Source organism: Microtus pennsylvanicus, chromosome 6 (genome assembly GCF_037038515.1).
Source record: "Microtus pennsylvanicus isolate mMicPen1 chromosome 6, mMicPen1.hap1, whole genome shotgun sequence".
NCBI lineage: Eukaryota > Metazoa > Chordata > Mammalia > Rodentia > Cricetidae > Microtus > Microtus pennsylvanicus.
The window spans coordinates 32,713,629-32,726,390 of NC_134584.1; the positions used below are offsets into that span (position 1 = coordinate 32,713,629).

The 12,762-nt window shown below is 54.2% G+C and overlaps 1 protein-coding gene across 7 annotated transcripts in view; it reads right to left on the minus strand.

Moving 5' to 3' along the window:
* The window catches only part of LOC142851871 (uncharacterized), a 70,436-nt gene extending 67,402 nt beyond the window's left edge, over window positions 1-3,034 (minus strand). For 6 of the 7 annotated variants that reach the window (XM_075976003.1, XM_075976001.1, XM_075975996.1 and 3 more), the window contains exon 1: window positions 1,563-3,034. In XM_075976003.1, the coding sequence (XP_075832118.1) occupies window positions 2,180-3,034 (855 nt within the window). In that variant the 3' untranslated portion in view covers window positions 1,563-2,179. The remainder of the gene's footprint in view (window positions 1-1,562) is intronic. The other variant, XM_075975999.1, reaches the window with a different exon arrangement.
* Between the last annotated feature and the right edge of the window lie 9,728 nt (window positions 3,035-12,762).

Sequence of the window (12,762 nt, forward strand, 5' to 3'; positions counted from 1 at the left end):
TCTCCACGTGGGATGTGTCCATGCCTGAATTCCAGCAGAGTTGACGCATCTCTCCTCCCCCTTGCCCATTTGCTGTATAACAGCTTCTGAGGAAATAATAAAGGGCGGTTTGATCAGAAATACTGTCCTGCCATCACTTCTCCCGTCTCTTGCTCTTCCATTGCTCTCCCCTAGGTTTATCAGGGACCACCTTTTGCATCCTGCTGGCCCGGATACCCCCTCACCTTCTCCCCAGCATTAGTTCTCCTTTGCTCTCTTGATGACCACCACAGCCGCTCTGACTGCCGCTCTGACTGGGATAACATGGATCTCAGTGGTATTAGCCCCTCTCTCAGCTGGCTAGGATGGATGAACATAACATTTGTGCTGCTGCCTCTGCCAATGACATGATCACTTTGCTGGACCTTTTGTTGTTTGGGTCATCCCATGTTCTCTTCCTGGAGAGATGATTAGCAGTGGAGAGCACCAGCTGCCTGTCCAGAGGACCCAGGTTAAATTCCCAGCACACACTTGTCAGCTCACTACTGTGTAAATCCAATTCCAGGGCATCTGACACCCACACACAGACAAGCATTCAGGCAAAACACTAATACACATAGAAATCAAACGTAAGTGAGACAAAGAGTTTCTTTAAAAAGATTTTTTTAAAGGCTGAGTGCTTTGTGGTTTGTAGATACTAATACAATACCAGATGAAAAGTTATCAAAGAGTTTCTTCTGTTCGGTGGACATTAGACCACTGTCCTTGCTGGACCTCAGAATTTCAGTTTCATGATGTCCCTCTTGTAGTTGGTAGCACTATGTCTCAGTGCTGAAGTCCTGCTCAGCAAGTGCTTGCTCATGAGGGAACCTGAGAGTTTGGGGTACTTTTTCATCTGCCACCTTTAGAGTTTTGACTTCCATAGGAAGAATTGATCTGTGTTGAATGGTGTCCCTATAGGGTCATACAGAGTGAGAGCTAGGTGCATTCTGCTTGTGGCTATTCAGTTTTTAAGAACCATTTGTTGAATATTTTGTCATTTGCCAAAAGTTTATTTTTCATTTTTTATTATTTTATTGATTTTTATTGAGCTCTACATTTTTCTCTGCTCCCCTCCCTACCTCTTCTCCTCCCCTTCAAACCTCTGGCAAGGTCCCCATGCTCCCAACTTACCCAGGTGATCTTGTCTTTTTCTACTTGCCATGTAGATTATAGTTATGTAAGCCTCTCAGAGTGTCCTCATTGTTGTCTTGATTCCCTAGGGTTGTGATTTGTGGGCTGGTTTCCTTTGCTTTATGTTTTACAACCACTTATGAGTGGGTACATGTGGTAATTGTCTTTCTAGGTCTGGGTTACCTCACTCCAAATGATGTTTTCTAGCTCCATCCATTGCCTGCCAAATTCACCTTAACCATGACGTCTTGATACATGGTATCTGATGCAGACGGGTCCCCGTTCCTGGGCTCCAACCTCACCTCCACAATCATCTCTGCCCTCTGACCTGGACCCATAAACATTGTCAGCTCTGGACCAGAACCCTTTCTGGGTTCGGAACACACACCTGTCCTTGGCTGCACACTCACCCCATTCACCTGTTGAGGTTTTGAACAGGTTGTCTGATCTGGACTCAAACTCTTAGTTGGATCCGGGCACGCCCCCTCGGTAAGCAGCAGATGCCAACAGGTCTATGGAAGCGGTTTCGCCCCAGTCGTCGGATCCGCACTCTCCTCCTTGGTGGTCTGCAAGGGAACCTCTGCTCCATTGTCTCCATCGCTTGGGCAGCACTTGGAAGGGCAGGACAGCAGTGCCTGCACTGGGGCAGGAAGCATACCCTGCTACAGGCTCCTCCAGGCCTGGGTATTTGTAGTCATGAAGGGAGGCGGGGTCAGAAAATGGCGAAATTTCAGAAAAGAAACCGCGGCCTCATGACGTACAGTATCCAGCGCAGACTCGCCCCGGTCGTCCCTATCGCCGGCTCCGCACTCGTCCCGTCGGTCATCTGCTGCGGACCCGTACCCACCACAAGCTCCAACCCTCCACCACATCCCGGGGCGGTACTCGGTTGCTCGCTGGCATCAATCGTCGGCTGCAGACTCGCACCGGTCCACGTCGTCGGTTTGGTCGTGCGGATCGAACCCCGCAGCAGCCTTACATACAGAGTTTGATTCAGGTCTCTAAATGAAAGGACCGTGGCAGAAAATCACGAACGCCCTTTGAAATTCACCGTCGGATTGCAGCTCGAGCGAGCCGACGTCCGATGGGAATTCGGCTCCGTGCACGAATCCGCGCAATCGCGGACAGCGACACCGTGGTCGGGGAACCTCTTAGTGCTAGCTCCGTGCCCCGGGAATCGCTGTGACGCTGAGTTCCGGCGCCACAGCGACGCCAGCGGCCGGCGGTGCAGCCGGCATGCTGAACTGCGTTTGGCCTCAGTAGCATTTCTGCTTCTTTCTGGGTCTTCTCCTTTGACTCCGGTGAGAGTGAGAAACGGTCGTCCCGCTGTGGACGCGCCGCATCGTCCCGCGGTGGACACGCCGCGTCGTCCCGCGGGGGACCCGCCAAGTCGTCCCGGGGTCCGGAACGGACCCGTCACCGTTGTCCAGCGGCGGACCCGCCGCATGGTCCCACGGCTTCCCACGGTAGACCCGCCGCGTTGTCCCGCGGTGGACCTGCCGACTCGTCCGGCGGTCCGGACGAGACCCATCGGCGTCGCCCCGCGGTGGACCCGCCGCGTGGTCCCGCGGTGGACACGCCGCCTCATCCCGAGGTCCGCAAGGGACCCGTCACCGTGTCCCGCAGTGGACCCGCCGCATGGTCCCGCGACGGACCTGCCGCATCGTCCGGGCGTCCGGACGGGACCCGTCCGCTTCGTCCCAAGGTGCGGACCGGACCCTTTAGCGTTTTCCGGCGGCCCTGACGGGACTCGCTGAGTTCCGGCGCCACAGCGACACCAGCGGCCGGCGGTACAGCTTTGAGAAGTGGCGCGGTCACAACCAAGTAAATTACGTTTACGTATTAAGTAATTAAGAATTGACACTGACCACCGAAAACACATTGATGTTTTTATTTTGAGAGGAACCGGCTGCACTGAAGACAACCTGGCTAGGTTTAGGCAAGGATCTTCTTGGCATAGAGCTCACTTTGAAACGCTGGAAGTCTCCCGGAGCTCTCTAAGGGTCCCTGCTCTGGAACACCGGTGTGCAGCAGCCACACCGCAGGCAGCATATAAGGCAACGAACGCTCTCCGGACTTGCACCCGTCGTCGGCGTCGGCATCGGCATCGGCATCGACATCGGCATCGGCATCGGCATCGGCGTCGTCTGCAGCCTGGAACCCCGTCGTTGGCTCCATCCTCGCCCCCACCGTCGGCTTCTGCGGACCCGCACAGGTCGGCGGCGGCGGTTGCAGATTCGCACCCCACGTCGTCGGCTCCGGCCTCGGCCTCGGCCTCGCCCGCGTCGATGTCGGCTCTGCACTGGCCCCCGTGGTGGTCTGCTCCAGAACCGGTGCTCCGTCGTCGTCTCCATCGCTTGAGCAGCACTTGCAGCGGGAGGACAGCAGCGCGTGCACTGTAGCAGGCGGCAGAGCCTGCTACAGGCTCCTCCAGGCCTGGGTATTTATAGTCTTGAAGGAAGGCGGGGTCAGAAAATGGGGACTTTTCAGAAAAGAAACCGCGGCCACTTGACCTAAGGTATGGTGTACAGACTCACCCCTTTCGTTTCGGTCGCCGGCTCCGCACTCATCTCCTCGGTCGGTCATCTGTTGCGCACTCATCCCCTCGGTCGGTCATCTGTTGCGGACCCATACCCACCGTACGCCCCCGCCGCCCAGCACCTCGGACCGGTCCTCGGCTGCGCGCTGGCCCAAATCCTCGGCTGCGGACTCGCACCGGTCCACGTCGTCGGATTGGCCGTGCGGATCGAATTCCGCAGCAGCCTTACATACCGAGTTTGATTCAGGTCTCTAAACGAAAGGACAGCGGCAGTAAATCAAGGACGCCGTTTGAAAATCACCGTCGGATTGCAGCTCGGGCGAGCCGACGTCCGATGGGAATTCGGCTCCGTGCACGAATCCGCGCACTCGCGGACAGCGCCACCGTGGCCGGGGAACCTCTTAGTGCTAGCTCCGCGCCTTGGGATTCGCAGTGAAGCTGAGTTCTGGCGCCACAGCGACGCCAGCGGCCGCTGAACTGCGTTTGGCGTCAGTAGCGTTTCTGCTTCTGCCTGGGTCTTCTCCTTTGACTCCGGTGAGAGTGAGAAATGGTCGTCCCGCGGTGCACCCGCCGCGTCGCCCTTCGGTCCAGACGGGACCCGTCAGCGTCGTCCCGCGGTGAACCCGCCGCGTCGTCCCGAGGTCCGGACGGGACCCGTCACCGTTGTCCAGCGGTCCGGACTGGACCCGGCCGCGTCGTCCCGCGGTGGACCCGCCTCATCGTCCCGCGGTGAACCCGCTGCGTCGTCCTCAAGTCCGGACCGGACCCGTCACCGTTGTCCGGCGGTTCGGACGGGACCCGTCAAAGTCGTCCCGCGGTGGACCCGCCGCATCGTCCTCAACTCCGGACGGGACCCGTCACCATTGTCCGGCGGTCCGCACGGACCCGTCACCGTGTCCCACTGTGGACCCGCCACATGGTCCCGCGATGGACCTGCCGCATCGTCCGGGCGTCCGGACGGGATCCGTCGCGTCGTCCCGCGGTGAACCCGCCTCGTCGTCCCAAGGTGCCGACAGGACCCTTTAGCCTTTTCCGTCGTCCGGAGAGGACAAGCTGAGTTCGGGCGCCACAGCGACGCCAGCGGCCGGCGGTGCAGCCGGCCTGCTGAACTGCGTTAGGTGTCAGTAGCATTTCTGCTTCTGCTTGGGTCTTCTCCTTTGGCTCCGGTGAAAGTGAGAAACGGTCGGGCAGCCGTGGCCCGGCGTTTGACCGCAGTGGGGCCCCGCGGAAGGACCTTAGCTGCGTCGCGAACGACCGCAAAAGAAGGATGCGACGGAGGAGTCCTTCCGTCCTCCCATTCTTGGGCTCCGCACTCGTCCCGTCCGTCATTTTCTACGGACCCATACCCGTCGTCGCCTTGGTCGTGCCGATCGAACCCCACAGCAGCCTTACATACAGAGTTTGATACCGGTCTCAAAAGGAAAGGACGCCGTTTGAAAATCACCGTCGGATTGCAGCTCGAGCGAGCCGACGTCCGATGGGAATTCGGCTCCGTGCACGAATCCGCGCACTCGCGGACAGCGCCACCGTGGCCGGGGAACCTCTTAGTGCTAGCTCCGCGCCTTGGGATTCGCAGTGAAGCTGAGTTCCGGCGCCACAGCGACGCCAGCGGCCGGCGATGCAGCCGACAGGCTGAACTGCGTTTGGCGTCAGTAGCGTTTCTGCTTCTGCCTGGGTCTTCTCCTTTGATTCTGGTGAGAGTGAGAAACCGTCGTCCCGCGGTGGACCGTTCCGCGTTGTCCCGCGGTGGACCCGCCGCATCGTCCCGGGGTCCGGACAGGACCGGTCCGCGTTGTCCCGCGGTGGACCCGCCGCGTCGTCCCTAGGTCTGGACGGGACTTGTCCGGGTCGCCCCGCGTTGGACAGGCCGCATCGTCCCGGGGTCCGGACAGGACCCGTCCGCATCGTCCCGCGGTGGTCCCGCCGCGTCATCCCGCGGTCTGGACGGGACTTGTCCGTGTCGTCCCGCGGTGGACCCGCCGCATCGTCCCTGGGTCCGGAAAGGACCCGTCCGCGTCGTCCCGGGGTCCGAACAGTACCAGTCCGCGTCGTCCCTGCCACGTCGCCTGGCGGTAGGGACTGGAAACCTCCGCGTCTACCTGTCTGGACCGCGGGACGACGCGGACGGGTCCCGTCCGGATCGCCCGACGAGAGGAATGGGTCGCTTCCTGACCGCGGGACGACGGGGATTGGTCCTGTCCTGCCCACGCGACGAGTCTGCTGCATTGGATACCGGACTAGAGGTTGCGGTTTCTTTTTTGAAATTTCGCAATTTTCTGGCCCCGCCTTCCTTCAAGACTACAAATACCCAGGCTGGAGCAGGCTCCTCTGCCTGCCCTTGTGCATGCGCTGCTGTCCTCCCGGTGCAAGTGCTGCTGGAGTGATGGTGTGGATGACAGAGCAGCGGGTCCCGAGCAGACGACGGGGGCAAGTGCAGAGCCGAAGATGGGGTCAAGTCCAGAGACTTCCACTGGGACAAGTCCCGTTTCGACGACGGGACTACTGGGAGGGGTCCGTTCCTACGACGGGACGATGGGGACGGGACCCATCCCGACGAAGGGACGACGGGTACTGGTTCCGTCTCAACCACGGGACGTCGAGGTCTGGTCAGGTCCCGAACACAGGACGACAGGAACCGGTCTCGTTCAGACGACGAGACCTCGGGGACCATTCCCGTTCCGACGACGGGGAGAAGGGGACCGGTTCCATTTCGAGGACGAGACGACAGGGATCATTCCCGTTCCGACCATTCCGGATCCCATGTCTGGGGAGAGTCTGCAGCAGACCGAGCGGCGGCCGTGTCCGGAGCCGAGGACGTGTGCGAGTGTGCAGCCCACGACGGCTCCGGGTCCGGAGCCGACAACGGGTTCGAGTACGGACCCGAGGACGGAGGTCCAGTCTGCAGACGACGTCGTGTCCGAGTCCGGAATGCATTCCTTGCCTAATACTCTGCATTTAGTGTGGCTGCTGCTAACCGGTGTTCCACAGCATAGCGCCTTAGAGAGCTCCAGGAGACTTTCAGCGTTTGAAAGTGAGTTCCGTGCCAAGATGATCCTTGCCTAAACCTCTTCAGTCGTCGCAGACGGTTCGGTCTTCATGCAGCCGGTTTCTTCCAAAAATAAACACGTCAATGTGCTTTCGGTGGTCCGTGTCAATTCTTAATTACTTAATACATAAACGTAATTTACTTGGTTGTACCCGCGCCGGCTTTCAAAGGTACTGACGACACCCCGAAGTCGACATTTCTAGGATTCCTGGACATGCTGGTATGGGGACCACGGTGGTCAATCCTCAGGCCCTCCAGTGAATGGGGTGGGTAGGCGCCCCTGGGATCTGGGGACAGGGCCGATGAGGAAGTGCTAGCCAATCAATACCAGAAAGGCTATTGATGCCAGTCCTCAGCTATGCCTTCAAGCTGCAGGCCAGTCAAATCTTTGCAGCTGGGGTCACTGTGAGGCAGGCACTGGACCAAGTGTCACTTCCCTGTGCCCTATTTTGCAGTTTCCCAAGGTTGCTGCAGAATTCCATCCGTATCACGATCCGGACAATGGGAGACAAATGGTGCAGAGCAAGAAACGTCTGCTGCCCGCGCGGGCCAGTCCGCACCATATAACGTTCAGGAGACCGCGGTTTCTTTTCGTGTTTGCGTCCTCTACGTCCGGTTCGCTCTCCTTTATACAAACGCTGTAAATTCACACGATTCCTTTCCATAGCGATTCAGTGCCAACTTCCTTGGGGGAAAAACACACACACACACATTTTGGTCCGGAAAGGGTCCTAAAACATCCGACCCTCACCGAAAGAAAGACGATGGATTCGGTGTCTGCACCTCCGAATCTCCGTTGTCCCTGCATTCCATTCCTCGCGCGGACGGTTTTCGGGAGACTTTCAGGCGTCTGGACTCGAATAGGGCCTTGTCTATGCTGGCCTTCTCCTTTTCCTCTCTTTTAGAGGTCGCGACGCAGCTAAGGTTCCTATGAGTGCCCCTACTGCGAGCAAGACGACAGACAAACCCTGCCTGACCTTTTCTCACTCTCACTGGAGCCAATGGGGAAGACTCAGGCAGAAGCAGAAAAGCCTCTGAAGCCAAAGGCAGCTGGGTCTGCCAGATGCATTCCGGACACCGCTATACAGCCAGCCGCTGGGGTCGCTGTGGCCCAGGCACTCTGCTTGGCAGGATTTGCATTCTTGGTGCTCAAAGCTAGCGTTTTGGGTTACTTGGCCCCTGTGGCACTTTCCGCCAGTGTGGTGTTTCGTCCACCGAGAAGACTTCCAATCGGGTGTCAGCTCGCCCGTGCTGCAAATGGACCGCGATTTTCAAACCGCCTTTGCGATTTTTGGCAAGTGTCCTTTCGTTTTGAGAGCGGGTGCACGGAGCTAGCGCTATGGGTTTCCCCGGCTCCTGCTCCGCTGTCCGCGAGTGCCACGATTCATCCACCCAGTCGACTTCCAATCGGATGTCAGCAAGCTCGAGCTGCAGTCCAACCGCGATTTCAAACCGCATCCGTTATTTTCTCCGTAGCTTCTTTCGTTTTTCAGACGAATCAGGCTCTGCCAGCAGACTGCTGCGGGATTCCACCTGAACCACGAACCGCGGTCACGACTACCTGGGCAAACCGCTGCTAGAACTGTCTGAGGCCCCAGGGCGAGTCCACACCAGATGAGGTCTCAGGATGCCCCGGTTTGCTTTCGTTTTTTGCATCCTCTACATTCGGCTAGCCACAGTTTGTATAAACGCTAAAATTCACCCGATTTCTTCCGGTAGCAGAATCAGTACCGACTGCCATAGGCAAAGATACGTTTTGACCGGTCAAGTGTCCTAAGACTTCCGACCCGAACCCAATGGAAAAGGACAAATTTGGTGTGTCCTTCCCCCTCCCCTGTGCAACCTAATCTCCAACGCCTGGCGGTCGTTTCACTGCACCACGGGTTTTCAGGGATGTCACGGGTCAGTTCGCGAGAATGGCCTTCTCTCCGACAGTCGGCCATCTCTCTCTTTCACCAGTCACAGCGCAGCTAAGGTCCCTAAGGAGTGCCCCTACTGTGATCAAGACGCCGGACCACGCCTGCCTGAGGGCTTCTGGATCGCAGGGCAGCCAGTGAAGAAGTCCCAGTAAGCAGCTCTGCCTCTGAGCTGCAGTCCGGTCTTTACCGCTGGCATCGCTGTGGCGCTGGTGCACGAAGCCAGCGCTAGGGGTTTCCTGGCTCCAGCTCCCCTGTTCGCGAGTGCCAAGATTCATCCACCTAGCCAACTTCTGATCGAAAGTCAGCAGGCCGGGACTGCAATCAGACTGCCAGTTTGAACCACATCGGTGATTTTCTTCACAGCTTCTTTCGTTTTTCAGACTGAATCAGACTCTGCCAGGCAGGCTGCCTTGGGATTCACCCCGAGCCAGGAACTACTAACCGGACTATGTGAGCAAAAAATGCTGAAAGAGATGGCTTTGCCCTGTTGCAAGCCTGCAGTGGTGCAGTCAGGACGCCGCGGTTCTGGTTCCTTATGGGATCCTCTATTGTCAGCTCAAGGTCGTTTTCTTTAGATAGCCGATTCCGAAGCGAAGCCGTCGGCAAATGCTCATTTTTTGCCGGGCAAGTGTCCCAAGACTTTCCACCCTGGCCCCCTGGAAGACGACAAATTCGGGGTTTGTACCAGTGAATATTTGTCCTTTCGCTGCGCCACGGTTTTCGGCGACAGCACGGTCCAAGGCTCGAATATGGCTCTGTCTTGATGGCCATCTCCAGCTCGAGGTCCTTTCTCCATAAGCAGCGCTTGTAAGGCCCAGGCTAAGGCTCCTACCGCGGCCAAGAAATCAGACCTCATGAAAGTCGGCCTCTGAGATTTGGTCTGGCCTTGAGATCCTCTCTCAGTCCAAGGTTGGTTAGACAGCTCTGGGGTCCAAGGTGGTGGGTGGGAAGAGGAGCAGATGCAGCCAATGGGGAAGTGTGTGCTTGCAGGCAAAAACTCTTCTGACAACATTCCACAGCTCACTCTCCTACCTGAGGACCCTAACATTTTTCACCTCAGGGAGAGTCAGAACTTGGCCTCTAGGCTATTCTGGTACCCAAAGCCAGCTCTTTGGCTTTCTGGACCCATGTTCAGCCAGTATTATAGCTCCCTTCACTTATTTCGGATAGGCTGCCAGCAAGCTTGCACTGTGTTCCTTTTGTGATGCCCATGGTTAGTGCTCCCAGGAACTGCTGTCTGGAATTGCCATTCCCTTGTTGTCCTTCCTGGATTCACCACAGGCCAGTTTTCTTACCGCTGGCAACACCCTGGACCACGCTGACCTGAGGGCTTCTCTCTAACACTCTGTGGATTTTGCTCTGTCTTTGTGATCCAGGACAAGTGCATAGTTATCCTGCCAGCCCATCTTTCCCATCATTGGGAGGGAACAGTGGGAGCTGGGGCTCTTGAAGGTGGGTATCAGAAAGCTATTAGTTCATAGGGAGAACCTTAACTCCGCCCCCAGCAGCAGGCAGTTTCTTGATTCACTGATATTTATTTGGCTTGGCTATCAGCATCCCATGGAGTAGTTAGATTTTCAACTCTGAAATTTAGGAAACACTGTGTTAGGTTGGTATTTTTTATGACTTTTAATGTTCTAAATCATCTGGTTGGTATGTATATCCACCTGGTTTTGGTCGAGGCTGATGTTGGTCTTTTTAGTTTGTATTTTACCTGTCTCTGGATTTCTGAATAGCACTTGCATGCCCAACGTTCTTGAAGGCCAGAGAAACAACAGACTCGAGAGATACTTAAACAATGATGGTATTTGCAGCCTCATTTGCAAAAGCTATGTGATATAACCAAGGAAAACATCCAGCAATGTGAAGACTGTGTGGGGAACAAACATGAAAGCATTGTTGCCCTTTACCAAGAAGGATGAACTCATGTGGTCTGCAGAGAGACACCTGAGCCTGGAGATAATCACACCAAAGTGATGGGAGAGAGTCCATGATGGCAGTGAGAAGCAATAGCTGAGAGAGCTCATATCTTGATCAGACACCAGAAAGTAAGTAAAGGGAGAGGGGAGTGGAGAAAGAGGGGGGGACAAAGAGAAAGAGACTGGGGGGAGGGAGGGAGAACCTACTCCTTAAGTTCACAATCGGGGTCTTTGAGATCTTAACTTTCATTCACAATGATATATTTCCTCCAAAAACTTCACACCTCCGTATTCTTCCAAAAGTACCACCAACTAGGAACGAAGCATTCAGACATGAGCCTTAGGATCGCCTTCAGTAAAACCATCAACAGATGAGTTATGAACAAAGGACCCAATTACTTTACCAGTGACAAGGCACCCCATGCTGATGCCCTAGCAGTTGAAATGAGGGTGTATGAGTCCGCGGGTGCAGTGGGCAGACCACCACATCTGGGCTGCCTAGATCTCATGCTGCCATGCCTTCTGGCTGTGAGGATGGGATCTGTCCCCTTGAGATTCTGCTGGGGCAGCATGAGACAGAAATGTTCTGGTCACATGGATGAAAGGTTTTTCTTTTCATTTGTGACCAGAAGCAGACTATTGATTGCACAGCGCAGAGATCTTTTTGGAGGCATTTCACAAGAGGCTCATTCAGTTCACAGAGCTCACCTTAGTAATCTCAGAGCCAGAGTCCAGGTGTTCTCTTCAAGATGACTTCTCTGAATGCCCAGCTGCAGCTCCTCTCAGCCCCCTTCTCTCGCCTAAGCTTCTCTGATCTCTGCTTGAATGGAGGACATTGTCATGAGATTTCAAAGTTCTTCATGGAAGATCACTCCAGAGTGCTTTAGGATCTGTTGATGGACAGGTGATCTGTGCTCTCACTTGCTGACAGCCCAACCCTCTCCATTCCTTTGTGAGTTCAGATTCCATCACACTCAAGAGCACTAGAGAGCTTGGGAAATCCCATTCATAGGTGAAACTACCCAATACCCATTGGCTTTAAGACACATCTTCTTCTACATAGTTCATGTCGGAGAGATGAGACTTATGGATGTCCACTGAATAAATCGAAGGTAAGAAAAAAATTTCCTGTATGTTGTTTCGCATCTTTTTATTCCAGCACTCAAAGGGGAGAGGCAGATGGATTCTCTGAGTTCAAGATCAGCCTGGTCTACAAAGTGAGTTCCAAGACAGCTAGGGCTGTCACACAGAAAAACCCTGTCTCAACAAACCAAAAACACACTAACACAATAATAAATTAAGAAATGAAATTAATAAGCAAAAAAGATCCTAGGTACTTTTGACTCAGTGAAGCGATAAATTCTTAAGTACTCATTAATACTTACATATTTGGAGACCCATGAAACGATTTTACAAAACCTTAAAATAAATTGAGCACAACATTAAGAAGTACACCATCTTGAAGAGAAATAAAGTGGAAGAATGTAAGATATTTAAATACTTTATGGAATGTACTGTTTGCTTATTTTTTTAAAAAACTTATTTTGCCAAATGGTGTTGGCAATGGCCTTAAGTCTCAGCAATTGGGAGGCAGAAGCAGGTGAATCTCAGCTTATTCTTTTTAATATTTGTTTATTTATGTATTATGTATACAGTATTCTGTTTGCACGTATGTCTGCCAGCCTGAAGAGGGCACCAGAAACCATTACAGATGGTTGTGAGCCAACATGTGGTTGCCGGGAATTGAACTCAGCACCTTTGGAAGAGCAGGCAATGCTCTTAACCACTGAGCCATCTCTTCAGCCCTCAACCTATTCTTTTTAAAACAGATTGTTTCCTGATACTTAAATATTATTTCCTTTTTAAATTATCTGTGGTAACAAATCATTGCCTTTACTGAGTATACCCAAAGGATATTAAAGTCATTTCATTAGAATAATAACAAATAACAATTTGTTTCATTTCTTTTCCTTTTTGTTTGTTTGTTTTGAATTGAAGACAGGGTTTCTCTCTCTGAGTGCTGGGATAAAAGGGGTGCTCCATCAACCATGTCCTGGCTTGTTTCTTTTCTTTCTTTTTAAGGGTGTATTTTAAAGAGACCTACTTTCTTTCATTTTATATGTAGGAGTGTTTTTCTTGCATGGATATCTGTGCACATTGTGTGTGCCCGGTACCCACACAGGCCAG